General features: G+C 38.5%; 2 protein-coding genes across 3 annotated transcripts in view; both read right to left on the bottom strand.

Moving 5' to 3' along the window:
• LOC139548457 (zinc finger protein ZFP2-like) overlaps positions 1-23,317 on the bottom strand; it is a 75,391-nt gene that overhangs the window by 49,885 nt on the left and 2,189 nt on the right. The window contains exon 2 of one of the 2 annotated variants that reach the window (XM_071358177.1): positions 12,624-15,485. The exons of the other annotated variant lie outside the window; for it this stretch is intronic. Coding sequence (XP_071214278.1) covers positions 14,416-15,485 — 1,070 coding nt within the window. The 3' untranslated portion in view covers positions 12,624-14,415. Of the gene's footprint in view, positions 1-12,623; positions 15,486-23,317 lie in introns of those variants that run through there. 2 annotated transcript variants of the gene reach the window in all.
• LOC139552471 (zinc finger protein 180-like) lies at positions 4,987-6,800 on the bottom strand (the record flags this gene model as incomplete). The annotated part of the gene is made up of 1 exon (XM_071364242.1): positions 4,987-6,800. A coding segment is annotated over one exon (1,047 nt), but the record flags the coding sequence as incomplete, so codon positions are not given.

Here is a 23,317-nt window from a genome sequence, read left to right as displayed (position 1 = left end):
TTGGGGCTCTGCTACGGCTGTATTTTTTTTATTTTCCCTTAAATTTCCCCAAAATGTCAGAAAAACACTTATGTTGTTAAGTTACTGTGTTCTGGGGATAAGAGAAGTTGGGGTGAAGTTACCAGGGCCGGTCATAAAGATGGCAAACTTCCTAACATAACTAAGTGGATATGATATACACACTAAAGCTGAAAAATCTGTATTTAGCATCAAGTCTACAATATTGTTAGTTTACCTATGATTCATTTTTAATGTCTGTTGTTTTTATTGTACATCATTATTTTATATATTTTAAATGTCATGAAAAGCACTCTACAAAGTAAATGTATTATTTATTATGGTCTGACATGTCTGCAGAAATGTTGCAATTTTGTAATGTGTTTAGTTTGGTAAATTGTTTTGCAAATATTAATTCACAATTGTGATGCCACTAAATAAACAATTAATTATTTAAGTCAATATTGTTATTAAAATATGTTTTTATAATGCAGGGAGGGTGGACAGGGAGTTAAACCTTTTGTCACTACAGGGGGTGCTGTTTCAACTTCGACATTTTGCGTTCCCAAATTAAACTGCCTCGTACTCAATTCTTGCTCGTACAATATGCATATTATTATTACTATTGGATAGAAAACAATCTCTAGTTTCTAAAACCGTTTGAATTATGTCTGTGGGTGAAACAGAACTCGTTCTGCAGCGAAAATCATGACAGGAACTGCGAAGGTCTGAAAACGATGCTCTGTTCTGAGATCAGTTTAAAACTCTGTATGTGTCCTATGGGTCGACATGAACTGCACCCGCCTTCCCCTGGATGTCAGTAACCAATGAGAATTGGAATGGAGTGTCTACGTAGATCTCAGAGCTTATAAAGCTCCAAGGAACGAAGGGACCTCTCTTTTTGTCGTTCGTCATGACGTGAAGCAAGACCTCAGGATAAAATTTTGGAACGCTCAGTTATCGGCCTTAGAGAGGACATCAGAATGGCATGCTCAAAAGCTCTCGTTATTGACCTAAGATATATCCGTCTGTAATTTAATTCGATATAGGTGTTAGAAACATCATAACGAAGTTATTTTAAACCGAGTTATATCAGTTTATGCGAGTATATTGCTATTTTCGGAATTTCCTTAGTATTGCGTTTTGAGGATTTGGGCATGTTGTGGCCACATAGCTATTGTTAGCTGCTAATTCCGAAGTTGAAGACGACATTTTACAACCAAGCAACGATTCTTTTGGACAAAGGACACCTTGCCCAAGATTCTGATGGAAGCTCGTCCAAAAGTAAGAGCTATTTATGATGTTATTCCGTATTTATGTGGAAAAAATGTAAACGCATTTGTCCGCCATTATTGCGGCACTAGTCTGGCTGTAACGCACACTGTATGTCTAGTAACGTTAATTTTAAAAATCTAACTCAGCGGTTGCATTAATAACTAATGCATCTTTCATTTGCTGTCCAACCTGTATTTTTTTAGTCAATCTAATCGATAAATAATCGTAAACTTAGGTGCCTTTCCAAGATGGCGCCGGCCAGAATGCATGACCTGTTGCCACTGATCACATTGAATAACAACGATTTGTCCTGCTAAATATGCACATTTTCGAACAAAACCTATATGCATTGTGTAATATGATGTTACAGGACTGTCATCTGATGAAGTATATCAAGGTTAGTCCAAAATTATATATCTTTAGCTGTATTGTTACGATCGCTAACCTGTGCTGCTGGTAAATTGCTTGTGTTTCTGGCTATGGTGGTAAGCTAATATAATGCGTTTTCGCTGTAAAACACTTGAAAAATCTGAAATATTGGCTGGATTCACAAGATGTTGGTCTTTCATTTGCTGTATGCTGTGTATTTTTCAGAAATGTTTTAGGATGAGTATTTTGGTAATTGACGTAGGTCTCTGTAATTATTCCGGCTACTTCCAACGCTATTTCAGATTGCAGCTGCAATGTAGAACTGTGATTTATATTTATACCTGAAATATGCACATTTTTCAAAAAAAACATATGCTATACAATAAATATGTTATCAGACTGTCATCTTATGAAGTTTTTTCTTGGTTAGTGGCTATATATATCTTTATTTGGTCGAAATTGTGATAGCTGCCCATGCAGGAAAAAAATGGTGAAAAAAAAAAAGTGGTGTCTTTTGCTAACGTGGTTAGCTAATAGATTTACATATTGTGTCTTCCCTGTAAAACATTTTAAAAATCAGAAATGATGGCTGGATTCACAAGATCTGTATCTTTCATCTGGTGTCTTGGACTTGTGATTTAATGATATTTAGATGCTAGTATTTACTTGTGACGCTATGCTAGGCTATGCTAGTCAGCTTTTTTACTGTGGGGGGTGCTCCCGGATCCGGGATGGTGACTCGTGAGAATCAATATTGTTGTTATTATTATTAAAATATGTTTTTATAATGGAGGGAGGGTGGACAGGGAGTTAAAAAAATGAACCCCAAAAGGTTCTTTGAGGAACCATGATAAGGGGTTCTTCAATGAACTTATAGGGGTTCCCACAAAAGGTTCTTTGAATAACTTTTAGGGGTTCCCCCACAGTTTCAATTTGAAGAACCCCTAAAGGATATTCCAGGAACCTTTACTTTTTAGAGTGTATATTGATAAAAGTCACCTTGTCCGAGAGACATTTACATAGTTATACACAGCCCATTTTGGGATGACTATTTTGGGGCGAAATAGCGGCCACAACAATCAGACCTGATATCGCCCATAATTCAACGTCCTTGGACGTCATATGCTGAGTGGGTATGACCAAAGTTATTCTATTTAGCTACACTTTGTAGTACATTTTTACACTATAATAAATGTTTGATGCCACATCGTCCGTTTTCAAAGGGAGTCGATGGTTTTTAGGGGCAGTCGCTTTTTAGCTTTTTGTCTGAAAGTATTTTCTCTACTGCGATACCAACTCCAGTCAGCAGATGGCGATGTGCGTCTTTCAGGTGATTTTGCCATTGTGACGTATAATCTAGTGGACGGGACGCTTCTTCAACATCAACAGCTAGTCAGTCACCTTGGTTCACTAACTTTATGGACAAAATGTTTATTCAATAAATCTAACAACTCCTCCCATACTGGGAAGAACCCCCCCCCCCAGGCCTTAAGGGCAGTTTTATTTCAAATGTAGTACCCGGACGGAGAAAATCCAATAAGCGTCCTTAGGGAAACTTACCCTAAAGTGGTCATACTGGGAAAATACAGGAATACACACTCAGAGCCTCCTGACTGGGCCCTGTTTACACCTCCAAGGTGCCCCCCTCACACAGGAATACACACTACGAGGCTTTTCTAAAAACTACACTTTGCGTGTTTCGCTCACCTCTTTTTTTTTAAACTAGGTTTGAGATTTGGTATCCACTCGACTCGCTGCCTCTCAGATCAAAGGTGGGACCATCTGCTCCGTTCCCAAAGTGTGGTCGCCCTGAGATCCCATGTATGGGTGATCCCTCGTGCACCATTTACCCAGGTCATCAGGAGCGTCACCAAGTGAAGATTAACATCCCCAAATGTGGTTAATTTCTTTCATATCAACTGAGACAAACTTACCACACAAGTCAGAGATATTCTTCAACTAAATCTTTATTCACTTATTAATAACGGAGCAGGTCAAGACAACGCACATATAAAGTGAATCAATTGAGTGCTCTACGATAATGATGGCTGGTCGACAAATCACCCCCAGATGATTTGTTGAGAGACACGAGACAAAAGTACAAAGGTCTTTTACAGCCAAGATACACCCCTTTCAACCTACATGACCAACAACAGATGTATAGAACGGGTCACAAGGTTAAGACTGGTATGAAAGATACTTATAATTCACAGCAGACAGTATCTGATGTAAAAACAGTCCTCTTTGTGTAGAGACCAGGGTCTGGCCCAAGGGTCATCTCTCCCTGGTACCATATAGAACAGAAACATTAACTCATGCTCTGGAATGTGGTCTCTTTAGGTTTTAATCACCCAAAAGACATTGTAAATCTCCTGTCAATGTTTTCTCCCAGAGGCCCATCCTCAGTAGAACACAGACACTATAGTTCTAAGAACCCTCTATTCTGTTGCATAAAACCACCATTTGATCCAATAAAAGCATTATAACAATGTTGCAGTTTTGCTCTCAGTGTCCACTGAAAGTTGACTAGTAACAACAACTGGGACCTAAAAGACACCCACCATGAGACCCACTAAATCTGCCCAAGAAGAGGCAAACAAAAGAAAAACCCACAATAAACTTAAAGACAGGATGCAAACCAAAAAAGTTGACACAACTAAAGGTGTTGACACTCCACATCTATCAAGACAACTGGAGCACTGGGCCAGACACTCTTAAATAGAACCTGGACCAGCTCAGGTGAAACACCTTCCCACTAAGGAGATGGACAAGCCAGCACAGGTGTAACACATACTGACTAACGAGGTGACACCAATCAGTGCGTCCTACGTGCTAACGAGCTATACGTGCTAACGAGCTATACGTGCTAACGAGCTATACGTGCTAACGAGCTATACGTGCTAAAGTCCAACCTCAAAACATAAATGGAAAAACCAAAGTCTGTAACACCTTTAGGACAACAAATATAAATATAAAATATGACTCAATTTATTAGGATTGTTAATAAAATTGATTATAGACCGATTTATTATACAGCGTCCATGTGTATAAGCTGCAAGTACATTGAAATTAAATGTTTTCTTTCCAACTAAAACCAAACTTATATTGTACGTCGGTCATAGTCTTATTTTCAACAACATTTTGCTAGGTGGGATATCCCCAATGTCACAGTTTAAACATGTCCAAATCAATAGTCCAAATGCAGAAACAGTTTGTGATAAATTGAAAACCTAAACGTAAAATGTGCTATATACACAAACATCTGCCACAATAATCATATTACTTAAACAAGCACCTTATAAACTGCACAAGCACCAGAAATGCTGTTTTAACAACTAGCAATAAATCACTGATATTGATTAGGGGGGACATCAGGTTGTAGGTGCTGTTGAAACTAACACAACTAAAAAAAACACATGGAAATGGGAGATATATTTTACCTCACTGGTTAGAGGACAACCTGCAGAAGACAGTCAGCTACATTTGGGAGTGATGCATTTAAATGTAGGGGTCGCTAAACAAACGAACACAACACTTATTTGTCATCACTCATCGATATCATGTTGAAATCAATTGTGCCGAGAGGAGGGAGATGAGGTTGCACGTCCTGTTAAAACTAACAGCTCAAAAACCACACGGAATCTGGGAATAATGTGTACATCACTGGTTAGAGGACAATTTGTAGAAAACAGCTAGCTACATTTTAATTCAAGTGGGTCACTAACGTGGTAAACAGCTAGGAACACAACTCTTTTTTTTGGTTGTCACTTTTTGTTAAATCTCATAAATAGTACTCTTTCAATTCAGAGCCTGGATTTTCCCCCCGAGGCTAATATCCATATCATGTTGAAATCAATAGAACAGGGGGCAAACATTTAGGCTTCTACATTGTGACATTATTAAAATATTCCTACTACAATGTTAAAACATTCTACATTGTGACATTAAAATACTCCTTCTACAATGTTAAAACATTCTACATTGTGACATTAAAATACTCCTTCTACAATGTTAAAACATTCTACATTGTGACATCATTAAAATACTCCTACTACAATGTTAAAACATTCTACATTGTGACATTATTTCATTGATATCATGAAACAACTCCTTCATGTATGTATTTTCTGATGTTTGATCAGACACCTTTTATCAGAGTATCTCTTATCACATTGATCACAGCTATGAGGTTTCTCTCCTGTGTGTGTTCTCTGGTGTATAGTCAGATAGCCAGATGTAGTAAAACTCTTCCCACATTGACCACAGGTATAAGGTTTCTCTCCTGTGTGTATCCGCTGGTGTATAGTCAGATGGTCAGATCTAGTGAAACTCTTCCCACATTGATCACAGCTATAAAATATCTCTCCTGTGTGTATTCTCTGGTGTAAAGTCAGATGGTCAGATCTAGTAAAACTCTTCCCACATTGATCACAGCTATAAGATTTCTCTCCTGTGTGTATTCTCTGGTGTAAAGTCAAATGGTCAGATCTAGTAAAACTCTTCCCACATTGATCACAGCTATACAATTTCTCTCCTGTGTGTGTTCTCTGGTGTAGAGTCAGAGAGCCGGATGTAGTAAAACTCTTCCCACATTGATCACAGCTATACGGTTTCTCTCCTGTTTGTGTTCTCTGGTGTAGAGTCAGAGAGCCGGATGTAGTAAAACTCTTCCCACATTGATCACAGCAATAAGGTTTCTCTCCTGTGTGTGTTCTCTGGTGTCTAATACGATAGCTAGATGAAGAAAAACTCTTCCCACATTGATCACAGCTATACCGTTTCTCTCCTGTGTGTGTTCTCTGGTGTTCAGTCAGATGGCTAGATTTTGCAAAACTCTTCCCACATTGAGCACAGCCATATGGTTTGTCTCTTGTGTGTAATCTTTGATGTATTTTAAGTTTTAATGAAGAATTGAATATTTTACCACAGTCAGAGCAGCAATGAGATTTCTTTCCTGTGGGTCTCTGCTGGTGTTTCTTGAGGAGTTCTGATCTGGAGAGACTCTTCTCTGCCTCGTCAGCATCATGAGGTTGTTGAGGCTCCCCAGACGATCCACGATGGTCACATCTCTCTCCTGTGTGAACAACAAGGTCAGACACACGGTTAAAGTCCCACAGCAAAAATCCACTGTTAATTTGAGGTAAAAGGTGATGCCCAGAGTATACCCATTAAGTTGTACAACAATTGACGTCTGTTAAATTATTTTACAATTGTCTTAAGATAGTAAAAACCTAAGCAGTGTGCCAGATGACCTTCGGCCTTTCTGTGTTTGTGGTAAGGAAATTTTCATTGTTCACAATGTATTCTGAACATTACAGCACAAGATCAGGAGTGCTACTGAAGGAAACTCACATTAAGCTCTGTGTCTATTCACTAATTCACCACCGTGGGGGAAAACTCAGGGGAGTTCTCATAGGCTGACAGCAATAATAGCCTCCATTTCCAGGTTGAATATGAGTGCATTTCACACTACTATTGGATTATAATTGTAAGGCTCGCTTGAATCACCTGCTTAAAATGTTTGTGTTATTGTCGAAAATCAACTGCTTTATAGTTATAAAATACTTCAACTAGTAAAATGCTCTTTAGCTAGCTTTGCCATCAGTCTGAAACTGAGGGTTTGAACGTTAAGTGTTTACCAAATTGGCCCATAACTTCACCTAACAATAACATAGACCTACTGTAGGACCCATAACTTCACCTAAAAACAACATAGACCTACTGTAGGACCCATAACTTCACTGAACCACAATAACTACAGACATACTGGAGTGTGTGTGTTGTATATCTATATATCAAGGAACAGTTCTCCACAAATGATGAGCTAAGGATCTCTGTGTGCAAACAGACTAACGAGACCCTACCAGTAAATCAAGCAAACAATAACATTATAAACATCAATTTGTTAGGGATGTTGGATCCAACGTGGAGCACAGCATAACTGTCTTTACCAGAGTAATGAATGAAGAAGCACTTTGGTTGTTGTTGCATGTCGTGATGTTTGTCATGTGACTGGAATTCAGAAAATGATTTCCTGGATCAGCTGATGATAGTTAAACATTTGACTGTAACTAAACAGCTACAGTATTAAGAATTATGTGTAATTATTGAAGAACCGCGTTAATGACCGTATCCATTTGAGTGTTGTCAATAAAGCTAAGACTTAAAAAATATATATATATTCCACCTTTATTTAACCAGGTAGGCCAGTTGAGAACAAGTTCTCATTTACAACTGCGACCTGGCCAAGATAAAGCAAAGCAGTGCGACAAAAACAACACAGAGTTACACGCGGGATAAACAAACGTATAGTCAATAACACAATAGAAAAATCTATATACAGTGTGTGCAAATGGAGTACAGAGGTAAGGAAATAAATAGGCCAAAATAGCGAAGTAACGACAATTTAGCAAATTAACACTGGAGTGATAGATGTGCAGATGATGATGTGCAAGTAGAAATACTGGTGTGCAAAATAGAAAAAAAAGTAAATAAAAACATGGGGATGAGGTAGGCAGTTGGATGGGCTATTTACAGATGGGCTGTGTACAGCTGCAGCGATCGGTAAGCTGCTCAGATAGCTGATGTTTAAAGTTAGTGAGGGAGATATAAGTCTCCAACTTCAGCGATTTTTGCATTTTGGCAGCAGAGAACTGGAAGGAAAGGCGGCCAAATGAGGTGTTGGCTTTGGGAATGACCAGTGAGATATACTTCCTGGAGCACGTGCTACGGGTGGGTGTTGCTATGGTGACCAGTGAGCTGAGTTAAGGCGGAGCTTTACCTAGCAAAGACTTTTGGATGACCTGGAGCCAATGAGTTTGGCGACGAATATGTAGCGAGGGCCAGCCAACAAGAGCATACAGGTCGCAGTTGTGGGTGGTATATGGGGGTTTAGTGACAAAATGGATGGCACTGTGATAGACTGCATCCAGTTTGCTGAGTAGATTGTTGTAGGCTATTTTGTAAATTACATCGCCGATCCGTTTTACGAGGGTATGTTTGGCAGCGTGAGTGAAGGAGGCTTTGTTGCGAAATAGGAAGCCAATTATAGATTTAATTTTGTATTGGAAATGCTTAATATTAGTCTGGAAGGAGAGTTTATAGTCTAACCAGACACCTAGGTATTGTAGTTGTCCACATATTCTAAGTCAGAACCGTCCAGAGTAGTGATGCTAGTCGGGCGCGTGTGGGCAGCAATCGGTTGTTGATTGATCGGTTGTTCTTATCGGCTGTTGAGTCTGCTGATAAGAATACGGTGATTGACAGAGTCAAAAGCCTTGGCCAGGTTGATGAAGACGGCTGCACAGTACTGTCTTTTATCGATGGCGGTTATGATATCGTTTAGTACCTTGAGCGTGGCTGAGGTGCACCCGTGACCAGCTCGGAAACCGGATTGCACAGCGGAGAAGGTACGGTGGGTTTCAAAATGGTCAATGATCTGTTTGTTAACTTGGCTTTTCGAAGACTTTAGAAAGGCAGGGCAGGATGGATATAGGTCTGTAACAGTTTGGGTCTAGAGTGTCACACCCTTTGAAGAGGGGGATGACCACGGCAGCTTTACAATCTTTAGGAATCTCGGACGATACGAAAGAGAGGTTGAACAGGCTATATATATGTATATATATATATATACACCTTAATAAAAGGCACATGATAGCCAGCTTGGAGGTTTCCAAAAGGCATTCAGGCCAAATAGTTCAATCTTGGTTTCATCAGACCAGAGAATCTTGATTCTCATGGTCTGAGAGTCCTTTAGGTGCCTTTTTGGCAAAGTCCAAGCGGGCTGTCAGGTGCCTTTTACTGAGGAGTGGCTTCCGTCTGGCCACTCTACCACAAACGCCTGATTGGTGGAGTGCTGCAGAGATGGTTGTCCTTCCGGAAGGTTCTCCCATCTCAAGAGGAACTCTAGAGGTCTGTCTGAGCAGTTCTCACTTTTGTGATAATGAACTAGCTAACGTTAAACCTCTAACGAGCCTCTACCCCGGGTCCGGGATCACCCCCCACCCCCCCACACACTGATTAGCATAGCTAGCATAGCTTCACAAGTAGATAGTAGCATCTAAATATCATTAAATCACAAGTCCAAGACACCAGATGAAAGATACAGATCTTGTGAATAAAGCCACCATTTCAGATTTTTAAAATGTTTTACAGGGAAGACAAAATATGTAAATCTATTAGCTAAACACGTTAGCAAAATACACCACTTTTCTAACTCCATCAGTTTCTTACTACTTCAGGTGCTATCACCAATTCGGCTAAACTAAGATATTGATAGCCACTAACCAAGAAAAAACCTCTTCAGATGACAGTGTGATAACATATTCATGGTATAGGATAGTTTTTGTTAGAAAAAAGTGCATATTTCAGGTAGAAATCACAGTTCTACATTGCAGCTGCAATCTGAAATAGCGTTGGAAGCAGCCGGAATAATTACTGAGACCGACGTCAATTACCAAAAGAATCATCCTAAAACACTTCAGAAAAATAGACAGCCTACAGCAATCGAAAGACACAGATCTTGTGAATCCAGAGAATATTTCAGATTTTCTAAGTGTTTTACAGCGAAAACACAATATAGCATTATATGAGCGTACCACAATAGCCAGAATCACAACCGCATTTACCAGCTGTAAATGTTAGCGATCGTAACAACCCAACAAAAGATATATAATTTGACTAACCTTGATATACTTCATCAGATGACAGACCTGTAACATCATATTACACAATGCATATAGCTTTTGTTCGAAAATGTGCATATTTAGCAGCACAAATCGTGGTTATACTATGTAATCACTACAAACATTGCATGTATTCTGGCCGGCGCCATTTTGGATTAGCGCCTATTCTTATAAAAATACTATTCATAAACTTGACTAAAAAATATAAGTTGGACAACAATCGAAAGATAAATTAGTTCTTAATGCAATCGCTATGTTAGATTTTTAAAATTAACGTTACTAGACATATAGTGTGCGTTGCAGCCAGACCAGTGCCTGCAAAAGTGGCGCGCAAACACTATGACATTTTTCCACATAAATACATAATAACATCATAAATAGTTCCTACTTTTGGACGAGCTTCCATCAGTATCTTGGGCAATGTGTCTTTTCTTCAAAAGAATAGTTGCTTTGTTGTAAAACGTCCTCTTCACCTTTGGAACTAGCTGCTACCATTAGCTATGTCGCACACACATGTCCAAATCCTCAAACTAGATACAAAGGAAATTCAGAAAAATAGCACTATACTCGCATAAACTGATATAAATCGGTTTCAAATAACATCGTTATGATGTTTCTAACACCTATATTTAATTAAATTACAGACGGATACATCTCTGGTCGATAACTGAGCGTTCCAAAATTTCATCCTGACTTCTTGCCAGGCGCCATGACGAACGAGACAAAGAAAGGTACTCTCGTTCCATCCGGCTTTATAACCTCGGACAGCTACGCAGACAGACCATTCCACTTCTCATTGGTTACTGACATCCAGGGGAAGGCGGATGCAGTTCAATTCCAGCCATAGGATATACACAGGCTTTAAAACTGAACCCAGATCAGAGGATAATTCTCAGACCTTCGCAAGTCATGTCAGGATTTTTGCTGTAGAGGGAGTTCTGGGTCACCCACAGACATAATTCAAACGGTTTTAGAAACTAGACAGTGTTTTCTATCCAATATTAGTAAGGATATGCATATTGTACGATCAAGAATTGAGCAATAGGCCGTTTAATTTGGAGACCAAAATATGCTAATGCGGAACAGCACCCCCTATAGTTGCAAGAATTAACTAACTAACTAAGGACGGTGACCTGTCCAGACGAGATGTTACAACGAACTGAATCGTCAATGGAGGTCTTCCTCTTTATATAGCCTGCTACAGCATGCAATACTATTAACTCACAAGGGGGCATAACGTTACATGGACAATACTATCCCATTTTGGAAACGTTACATGGACAATACTAACCCATTTTGGAAACGTTACATGTACAATACTATCCCATTTTGGAAACGTTACATGTACGCCCCCTTGTGGAGGGAAATTAATATCTTAGATGGTAGCTGTAGATGGGATTCAAATGCATAATGGTATTAATACAGTGTCCAGACTACCTCTTTTGTATAATGATAAAATATTGAACAATTTGTGAACAAAGATATCTTGAAATGTGATATTAGGCCTGTATGGCAGTACTGTTACTGTATGGCAGTACTGTATTGGCTAGTGCTTTCTCCAATATGTTCTTCTATTTTACATTACATTGTATGTCAATGCCATTTATCTTTCAATATTTATTTAATATATATATTTAATTGCTTGACACATTTTCTCTTCCTTTGAAATTCTTATAGGACAGAACATGGACACAATGCAATTGGGATCAAGAAGAAGGTACAGATATGTTGTAGGACAGCTGCATTTGAAGTGAACATTTAACCTACATAGCAGTCAATAAAACTGAAATCTATTAGCATACAAATGTGTACAAATGATCTTTTCAGATCTTCTCAGAAATGAATCAAGAGAGAGAGTGTGAGAGTCGACTGACTCTCAGATCATCCTCCACTGACTCGGCCCTGTCTACACCTCCAAGGTGCCCCGCTCACACAGGAATACACACTCAGAGCTTACTAGACCTTTATATAAACTACACTTTGCATGTTTCGCTCACCTCTTTTTTTAAAAACTAGGTTTGAGGGCATTTACCCAGGTCGTCAGGAGCCAGGTCATTTACCCAGGTCGTCAGGAGCCAGGTAATTTACCCAGGTCGTCAGGAGCCAGGTCATTTACCAAGGTCGTCAGGAGCCAGGTCATTTACCAAGGTCGTCAGGAGCCAGGTCATTTACCCAGGTCGTCAGGAGCCAGGTCATCAGAAGCGGTCACCAAGTGAAGATTCACATCCCCATCGCCAAATGTGGTGGTTAACTTCTTTAATATCAAATGAGGAGAGAAACTTATCACACAAGTCAGAGTTATTCTTAGACTAAATCTTTATTCACTTATTAATAAGGGAGCAGGTAAATACAACGTACACATATAAAGTGAATCAATTGAGTGCTCTACGATAATGATGGCTGGTCGACCCACAGGACAAAACTACAAAGGTCTTTTATAGCCAAGATACACCCCTTTCAACCTACATAACGAACAACAGATGTATAGAACGGGTCACAAGGTTAAGATTTGTATGAAAGATACCTATAATTCTCAGCACAGTATCTGCTGTAAAAACAGTACTCTTTGTGTAGAGACCAGGGTCTGGCCCTGGGGTCATCTCTCCCTGGTACCATATAGAACAGAAACACTAACTCATGCTCTGGAATGTGGTCTCTTTAGGTTATATCACCCAAAAGACATTGTAAATCTCCTGTCAGTGTTTTCTCCCAGAGGCCCATCCTCAGTAGAACACACAGACACTATAGTTCTAAGAACCCTCTATTCTGTTGCATAAAACAACCATTTGATGCAATAAAAGTATTATAACATAATGTTGCAGTTTTGCTCTCAGTGTCCACTGAAAGTTGACTAGTAACAACAACTGGGACCTAAAAGACACCCACCATGAGACCCACTAAATCTGCCCAAGAAGAGGAAAACTAAAGAAAAACCCACACCAAACTTAAAGACAGGAAGACCCAGTCCCCAATGTCATGCTCTAGTACATTTGGGTTGGCTGAACATGAACCCTGATATTCTAAAAGAAGGGTCAATATAATTATACCCGAAAATTGTCAATTGAAAAATAATAAATCATTATGATTACTGAATGTTACATGAATTGTAAATATGAAATATCAAAACCAAATGTTTGTTCATATGTATTGTATTTACATTTACATTACATTTAAGTCATTTAGCAGACGCTCTCATCCAGAGCGACTTACAAATTGGAAAGTTCATACATATTCATCCTGGTCCCCCCGTGGGGAATGAACCCACAACCCTGGCGTTGCAAGCGCCATGCTCTACCAACTGAGCCACACGGGACCACATTGTATGTATAATATAGAATGTATGTATAATATAGAACATAAAGTAATATGTATAAATCACTGATATCGATTAGGGGGGGAAATCCAGATGTACGTGATGTTGAAACGAACAACTAAACAAAACACATGGAAATGGGAGATATATTTTACCTCACTGGTTAGAGGACAACCTGCAGAAGACAGTCAGCTACATTTTGGAGTGATGCATTTAAATTTAGGGGTCGCAAAACAAAGGAACGCATCACTTATTTGTCATCACTCATCGATATCATGTTGAAATCAATTGTGCGAGAGGAGGGAGATGAGGTTGCACTTCCTGTTAAAACTAACAGCTCAAAAACCACACGGAATCTGGGAATAACGTGTACATCCCTGGTTAGAGGACAATTTGTAGAAAACAGCTCGCTACATTTTGAGGTGTTGCATTTTGATTCAAGTGGGTCACCAACGTGGTAAGTGTAACACAGCTCTTTTTGTGTTAGTCACTTTTTGTTAAATCACATAAATAGTACTCTTCCAATTCAGAGCCTGGATTTTCCCCCTGAGGCTAATATCCATATCATGTTGAAATCAATAGAACAGGGGACAAACATTTAGGGTTCTACATTGTGACATCATTAAAATACTCCTACTACAATGTTAAAACATTCTACATTGTGACATCATTAAAATACTCCTACTACAATGTTAAAACATTCTACATTGTGACATCATTAAAATACTCCTACTACAATGTTAAAACATTCTACATTGTGACATTATTTCATTGATATCATGAAACAACTCCTTCATGTATTTTCTGATGTTTGATCAGAGATCTTTTATTAGAGTATCTCTTGTCACATTGATTACAGCTATACGATTTCTCTCCTGTGTGTATTCTCTGGTGTACTTTTAGATTGCCAGATTGAACAAAACTCTTCCCACATTGATCACAGCTATAACGTTTCTCTCTTGTGTGTGTTATCTGGTGTGAAGTCAGCTGGCCAGATGAAGCAAAACTCTTCCCACATTGATCACAGCTATACGGTTTCTCTCCTGTGTGTGTTCTCTGGTGTCTAGTCAGAATGCTGGATGTATTAAAACTCTTCCCACATTGAGTACAGCTATAAAGTTTCTCTCCTGTGTGTGTTCTCTGGTGTGACATCAGGCTGCTTAGGCTAATAAAACTCATCTCACATTCATGACAGCTATATGGTTTATCTATTGTGTGTGTTCTCTGGTGTGATATCAGGTTGCTTAGCTGAGTAAAACTCTTCCCACATTGAGTACAGCTAAAAGGTTTCTCTCCTGTGTGTGTTCTCTGGTGCCTCTTCAGATTGCTAGATGTAAAAAAACTCTTCCCACACTGAGTACAACTATACGGTTTCTCTCCTGTGTGTGTTCTTTGGTGTACAATAAGATGGCAAGATGTATAAAAACTCTTCCCACATTCATCACAGCTATACGGTTTCTCTCGTTTCTCTCCTGTGTGTGTTCTCTGGTGTGATATCAGGGTGCTTAGCCGAGTAAAACTCTTCCCACATATACCACAGCTACAGATATAAGATTTCTCTCCTGTGTGTGTTCTCTGGTGTGATATCAGGCTGGTTGAATGACTAAAACTCTTCCCACATTGAGTACAGCTATAAGGTTTCTCTACTGTGTGGATTCTCTGATGAATTTTAATGCCTGCTGAGGAGGTGAATCTCTTCCCACCGTCAGAGCAGTGAGGTTTCTTCCCTGTGGATCTCTGATGGTGTTTCTTGAGGTGTTCTGATGTGGAGAGACTCTTCTCTGCCTTGTCAGCATCATGAGGTTGTTGAGGCTCCCCAGAGGACCCACGGTAGTCCCGTCTCTCTCCTGTGTGAACAACAAAGTCAGACAGATGGTTAAAGGCCCACAACAGCGGAAATCCACTGTAAAAAGTGATGCCAACAGCGTAACCATGAAGTTGTACAACAATTGACGTCTGTAATGAATGTTAAAATTATTTGACATTTGTCTTAAAATGAGCAAGAACAGTCATATTTTGTCTTGTTTTCACATTAGTAGTAACATCTAAGCTTGTAGACTTGAAATAAGTTATTCATGTTGTTGAAACTCTAAGCAGTGTGCCAGACGACTTTTGGTCTCCAATATAGGCCCCTTTCTGTGTTTAATACAATTGCGGCACGAGGGCGATGCAAATGCAATTTGGTTGTAGAAACTCCTCCCTGCTAATGAGGAAACCGCTAGTTATGGATGTAGTATATCTGGTAATGAGGAAACCACTAGTTATGGATGTAGTATATCTGGTAATGAGGAAACCACTAGTTATGGATGTAGTATATCTGGTAATGAGGACACCACTAGTTATGGATGTAGTATATCTGGTAATGAGGAAACCACTAGTTATGGATGTAGTATATCTGGTAATGAGGAAACCACTAGTTATGGATGTAGTATATCTGGTAATGAGGAAACCGCTATTTATGGATGTAGTATATCTGGTAATGAGGAAACCACTAGTTATGGATGTAGTATATCTTCTAATGAGGAAACCACTAGTTATGGATGTAGTATATCTGGTAATGAGGAAACCACTAGTTATGGATGTAGTATATCTGGTAATGAGGAAACCACTAGTTATGGATGTATTATATCTGCTAATGAGGAAACCACTAGTTATGGATGTAGTATATCTGGTAATGAGGAAACCACTAGTTATGGATGTAGTATATCTGGTAATGAGGAAACCACTAGTTATGGATGTAGTATATCTAGTAATGAGGAAACCACTAGTTATGGATGTAGTATATCTGGTAATGAGGAAACCACTAGTTATGGATGTAGTATATCTGCTAATGAGGAAACCACTAGTTATGGATGTAGTATATCTGCCTGGAGCAAAAATGGTGAGCAAAGCTTTTAGTTTTTCACAATGTATTCTGAATGTGAATGGGGGAAAACTCATGGGAGTAACCTCCATTTCCAGGTTGCTTATGAGTACATTTCACACTACTTTGGATTATAATTGTAAGGCTCGTTTGAATGTCCTGCTTAATATAATGTTTATGTCATCATCGCAAATCAACCGCTTTGTATTTAAAAAACACTTCAACCAGTAAAATGCTCTTTGTCTAGCTTTTCCATCAACCTGACAATGAGGGTTTGTACACTATTTGCCAAATTGGCCCATAACTTCACCTAACAACAAATATACCTGTAATGAACGAAGAAGCACTTTGGTTGTTATTGCATGACATACATAGTGTACTCTAGGACCCATAACAACAACACAGACCTACTGTAGGACCCATAACATTACCTAACAACAACATAGACCTACTGTAGGACCCATAACTTCACCAAATAACACAGACCTACTGTAGGACCCATAACATTACCTAACAATAACATAGACCTAATGTAGGACCCATAACTTCACCAAATATAGACCTACTGTAGGACCCAAAACATTACCTAACAATAACACAGACCTACTGTAGGACCCATAACTTCACCAAACATAGACCTACTGTAGGACCCATAACTTCACCTAACAACAACATAGACCTACTGTAGGACCCATAACTTCACCTAACATAGACCTACTGTAGAACCCATAACTTCACCTAACAACAACATAGACCTACTGTAGAACCCATAACTTCACCTAACAACAACAACATAGACCTATTGTAGGACCCATAACTTCACCTAACAATAACATAGACCTACTGTAGGACCCATTACTTCACCTAACAACAAATAAAAGGAAAATAGCTCTGTGTGTTGTACAATAGCCTATCCATCAAGGAACAGTTCTCTACACATTATGAGCTAAGTATCTCTGTGTCCAAACAGACTAACGAGAACCTACTGTAAATCAATCAGACAATAAAATTATAAGCATCAATTTGTTAGGGATGTTGGATCCAACGTGGAGCACGGCATAACTGTCTTTACCAGAGTAATGAATGAAGAAGCACTTTGGTTGTTGTTGCATGTGGTGATGTTTGTCATGTGACTGTCATTCAGAAAATGATTTCCTGGATCAGCTGATGATCGATGAACATGTGACTAACTAAACAGCTACAGTATTAAGAATTATGTGTAATTATTGAAGAACCACATTAATGACAGTATCCATTTGGGTGTTGTCAATAAAGTTAAGGGGACTTTCGGTTAGAACCATTGGATTTAGCAAACTCTTAAATTATTTAGAATTTCTGTGCCCATGAAAACTGTTTTCCCACCGTAATATAAGGAAACTAAATGTTACGTAGGTAGAGTGCATTTCAGAGATCTGAATACAAAAAACTGTAGGAACAGGACAATAACCTAAACCACAAGGCCAAATCTACACTGGAGGAGGAAACCAAGATGACATTGAATGTTCCTGAGTGGCCTAGTTACAGTTTGGACTTAAATCATCTTGAAAGTCTATGGAAAGACTTGAAAATGGCTTTCTAGCAATGATCAACAACCAACTTGACAGAACAGGAAGGATTTAAAAAAGAATAATGAATATTCACATGAAGATCAGTCTCCTATTGGATGACATCACGACTTCCCATCAAGCCCTTGAAGGCCTTACTATGACATCACTCACTCCTTCTAGTTTGCAGTTGTCTAAAAAAACACTATTTTGCTCAAAACATTTATTTGTTTCCCTTTAGTGTGTTTATACTTTACTGTATTTATATATAACTTTCAACAGGAAACGTTTATTTTATTTTTTTTAATCACTGGAGGACGTCATGAACAATTCATACATTTTCTTTCTCACCTTTATTTAACCAGCTGAGAACAAGCTCTCATTAACAAATGCAACCTGGCCAAGATAAAGCACAGCAGTGCCACAAAAACAACAGAGTTGGGATAAACAAAAGTACAATAACACAATAGAAACATCTATATACAGTGTGTGCAAATGGAGTACAGAGGCAATAAAGGCAATAAGGCAATAAATAGGGCGTAGTAGCAAAGTAATTACAATTTAGCATATTAACACTGGAGTGATAGATGTGCAGATGATGATGTGCAAGTAGAATATATGTGACTGTAACATATATAACATATATAATATATAAATACTGGTGTGAGCAAAAAAAGTAAATAAAAACATGGGGATGAGGTCAGCATTGGATGGGCTACTTACAGATGGGCTGTGTACAGCTGCAGTGATCGGTAAGCTGCTCAGATAGTTGATTCTTAAAGCTAGTGAGGGAGATATAAGTCTCCAACTTCAGCGATTTTTGCAATTCGTTCCAGTCATTGGCAGCAGAGAACTGGAAGGAAAGGCGGCCAAAGTAGGTGTTGGCTTTGGGGATGACCAGTGAGATATACTTCCTGGAGCATACTTCTCTGCTGCCAATGACTGGAACGAACTACAAAAATCTCTGAAACTGGAAACACTTATCTCCCCCACTAGCTTTAAGCACCAGCTGTCAGAGGAGCTCACAGATTACTGCACCTGTACATAGCCCATCTTTAATTTAGCCCAAACAACTACCTCTTCCCCTACTGTATTTATTTATTCATTTTGCTCCTTTGCACCCCAGTATTTCTACTTTGCACATTCTTCCACTGCAAATCTACCATTCCAGTGTTTTACTTGCTATATTGTATTTACTTTGCCACCATGGACTTTTTTTGCATTTACCTCATTTGCTCACATTGTATATAGACTTATTTTTCTACTGTATTATTGACTGTATGTTTGTTACACTCCATGTGTAACTCTGTGTTTTTGTATGTGTGTAACGGGCTTCCTCCTCCTCTTCATACGAAGAGGAGGAGTAGTGATTCGACCAAAATGCAGCGTGGTTATGTGACATAATGATTTATTAAACAAGACGAAGACGAAACGAAATACACTTGATAAACTACAAAACAAATAAACGATGTAGACAGACCTGGACCCGAACTTACATACAACGTGAAGAACGCATGAACCAGGAAACAGACTACATAAAACGAACGAACAAACAAACAAAAACCGGAACAGTCCCGTGTGGCGTAACATACAGACACTGACACAGGAGACAATCACCCACAAACAAACAGTGAGAACAACCTACCTTAATATGACTCTCAATCAGAGGAAACATCAAACACCTGCCTCTAATTGAGAGCCATACCAGGCAACCCAAAACCAACATAGAAACAGAAAACATAGACTGCCCACCCAAAACTCACGCCCTGACCATCAAACACATACAAAACAACAGAAAACAGGTCAGGAACGTGACAATGTGTCGAACTGCTTTGCTTTATCTTGGCCAGGTCGCAATTGTAAATGAGAACTTGTTCTCAACTTGCCTACCTGGTTAAATAAAGGTGAAATAAATAAATAAAATAGATCAGCAACGGTGGCTTGCAAACAGTGGATAGTAAGTAGCCCACCTTTGGAATAACTATGTATAGTTATAACTGTAGTATCCAGTATAACTGTAGTATCCTGTATAACTGTAGTATCCTGTATAACTGTAGTATCCTGTATAACTATGTATAGTTATAACTGTAGTATCCTGTATAACTGTAGTATCCTGTATAACTATGTATAGTTATAACTGTAGTATCCTGTATAACTGTAGTATCCTGTATAACTGTGTATAGTTATAACTGTAGTATCCTGTATAACTGTAGTATCCTGTATAACTGTAGTATCCTGTATAACTGTAGTATCCTCTATAACTGTAGTATCCTGTATAACTGTAGTATCCTGTATAACTATGTATAGTTATAACTGTAGTATCCTGTATAACTGTAGTATCCTGTATAACTGTAGTATCTTGTATAACTATGTATAGTTATAACTGTAGTATCCTGTATACCTATGTATAGTTATAACTGTAGTATCCTGTATAACTGTAGTATCCTGTATAACTATGTATAGTTAAAACTGTAGTATCCTGTATAACTGTAGTATCCTGTATAGCTGTAGTATATAACTGTAGTATCCAGTATAACTGTAGTATCCTGTATAACTGTGTATAGTTATAACTGTAGTATCCTGTATAACTGTAGTATCCTGTATAACTGTGTATAGTTATAACTGTAGTATCCTGTATAACTGTAGTATCCTGTATAACCATGTATAGTTATAACTGTAGTATCCTGTATAACTGTAGTATCCTGTATAACGGTAGTATCCTGTATAACTGTAGTATCCTGTATAACTGTAGTATCCTGTATAACTGTAGTATCCTGTATAACTATGTATAGTTAAAACTGTAGTATCCTGTATAACTGTAGTATCCTGTATAGCTGTAGTATCCAGTATAACTGTAGTATCCAGTATAACTGTAGTATCCTGTATAACTGTGTATAGTTATAACTGTAGTATCCTGTATAACTGTAGTATCCTGTATAACTGTGTATAGTTATAACTGTAGTATCCTGTATAACTGTAGTATCCTGTATAACCATGTATAGTTATAACTGTAGTATCCTGTATAACTGTAGTATCCTGTATAACTGTAGTATCCTGTATAACGGTAGTATCCTGTATAACTGTAGTATCCTCTATAACTGTAGTATCCTCTATAACTGTAGTATCCTCTATAACTGTAGTATCCTGTATAACTGTAGTATCCTGTATAACTATGTATAGTTATAACTGTAGTATCCTGTATAGCTGTAGTATCCTGTATAACTGTAGTATCCTGTATAACTATGTATAGTTATAACTGTAGTATCCTGTATAACTGTAGTATTCTGTATAACTGTAGTATCCTGTATAACTGTAGTATCCTGTATAACTGTAGTATCCTGTATAACTATGTATAGTTATAACTGTAGTATCCTGTATAACTGTAGTATCCTGTATAACTGTAGTATCCTGTATAACTGTAGTATCCTGTATAACTGTAGTATCCTGTATAGCTGTAGTATCCTGTATAACTGTAGTATCCTGTATAACTATGTATAGTTATAACTGTAGTATCCTGTATAACTGTAGTATCCTGTATAACTGTGTATAGTTATAACTGTAGTATCCTGTATAACTGTAGTATCCTGTATAACTATGTATAGTTATAACTGTAGTATCCTGTATAACTGTAGTATCCTGTATAACTATGTATAGTTATAACTGTAGTATCCAGTATAGTCTGGGAGGAGGTGAAACCACTCAGGCTTATTTGATGTGATCTAATGTTTTGATCATCTAGTTTCTTACAAGCATTCAGTCACCAAAGGGGGTTCGGTCATTCCTTTGTTAATATACTGTCTCATTGACAAAAATATTTTGGATTATTTGTTTACATCATTCCTTTGTCTCGACCCAGTACACAGTAAACGTACCGAGGTTCTAATGTTGCCAAGGAGACACATTTGATTATTTATTTACAGTTTGGAGGGCTGGGGGTCTGACATCAAGGAGACACATTGTATTATTTATTCAGTTTGGAGGGTTGGGGGTCTGACATCCAGGATACACATTTGATTATTTATTTCAGTTTGGAGAGTTGGGGGTCTGACATCCAGGATACACATTTTAGTTCTAATGGTGCCGTTCTGTTATTCTTTTCAGCTTCTTTTTCCAAGCATCTTACATTACTCTGAGACTAGTTATCCTGGGATCTTACATTACTCTGAGACTAGTTATCCTGGGATCTTACATTACTCTGAGACTAGTTATCCTGGGATCTTACATTACTCTGAGACTAGTTATCCTGGGGAATAGTTTCAATATATTTGCAAAAAATCTAAACCTGTTTTTGCTTTGGCATAATGGGGTATTGTGATACATTTTAGAATAAAACACACAGACTAAGGAGACCAGGGATGGTAGGGCCACAGACTAAGGAGACCAGGGATGGTAGTGGAGCATAGACTAAGGAGACCAGGGATGGTAGTGGAGCACAGACTAAGGAGACCAGGGATGGTAGTGGAGCACAGACTAAGGAGACCAGGGATGGTAGTGGAGCACAGACTAAGGAGACCAGGGATGGTAGTGGAGCACAGACTAAGGAGACCAGGGATGGTAGTGGAGCACAGACTAAGGAGACCAGGGATGGTGTTTGACATGAGTTCTTTTCCATAAAGGAACACACCGGTCCTTCCTCCTCTATGAATGTTCCTAGGCCGTCATTGTCTGAAATATATATTTATTTTTTAATGTAAAAACCCAAAAGGTTATCTTGTGAATATTAGCAGTACAGTAGTAATGGAGGACAAGGGTCCCCCTCTCCTTTCTGTCTCTCCAAAAAACACTTGACGCAACCGTGGGACCTTTTTATTCCAAATTTAAGTAGATAGATAGTAGCTGTCTATGAAAAAATATATACTGGTTGTTGGATTCCTAATGTCTACTCAAAAGGTAGGAAGAAGTTTGGTCCTAATTGGATGTTGAACACTATATATATAGAATATTATTTGAATCATATAAATCAAAAGGGCCAATCAAATCGCTTCATTTCCTCAGAGATCAAATTACATTTCAAGTTGCTGAAATGACATGGAATGCCTCAGCTGTTTTTCCTACGTCTGTAGCAGCAGTTGGAATTTCCAGTGTTCCATCCCTGTGATTGGGTAGGGTAACTCCTACAGGTTAGTAAAGAGGCCAGGTAATATGGGAGTTGGACTGTACCTAAGTACAGCCCTTAGCCGTGGTATATTGGCCTAACCCCTGAGGTGCCTTATTGCTATTATAAACAGGTTACCAAGGTAATTAGAGCAGTAAAAATAAATGTTTTGACATA

This window comes from Salvelinus alpinus, chromosome 2 (genome assembly GCF_045679555.1).
Source record: "Salvelinus alpinus chromosome 2, SLU_Salpinus.1, whole genome shotgun sequence".
NCBI lineage: Eukaryota > Metazoa > Chordata > Actinopteri > Salmoniformes > Salmonidae > Salvelinus > Salvelinus alpinus.
This window is presented reverse-complemented; position numbering and strand designations above follow the sequence as displayed.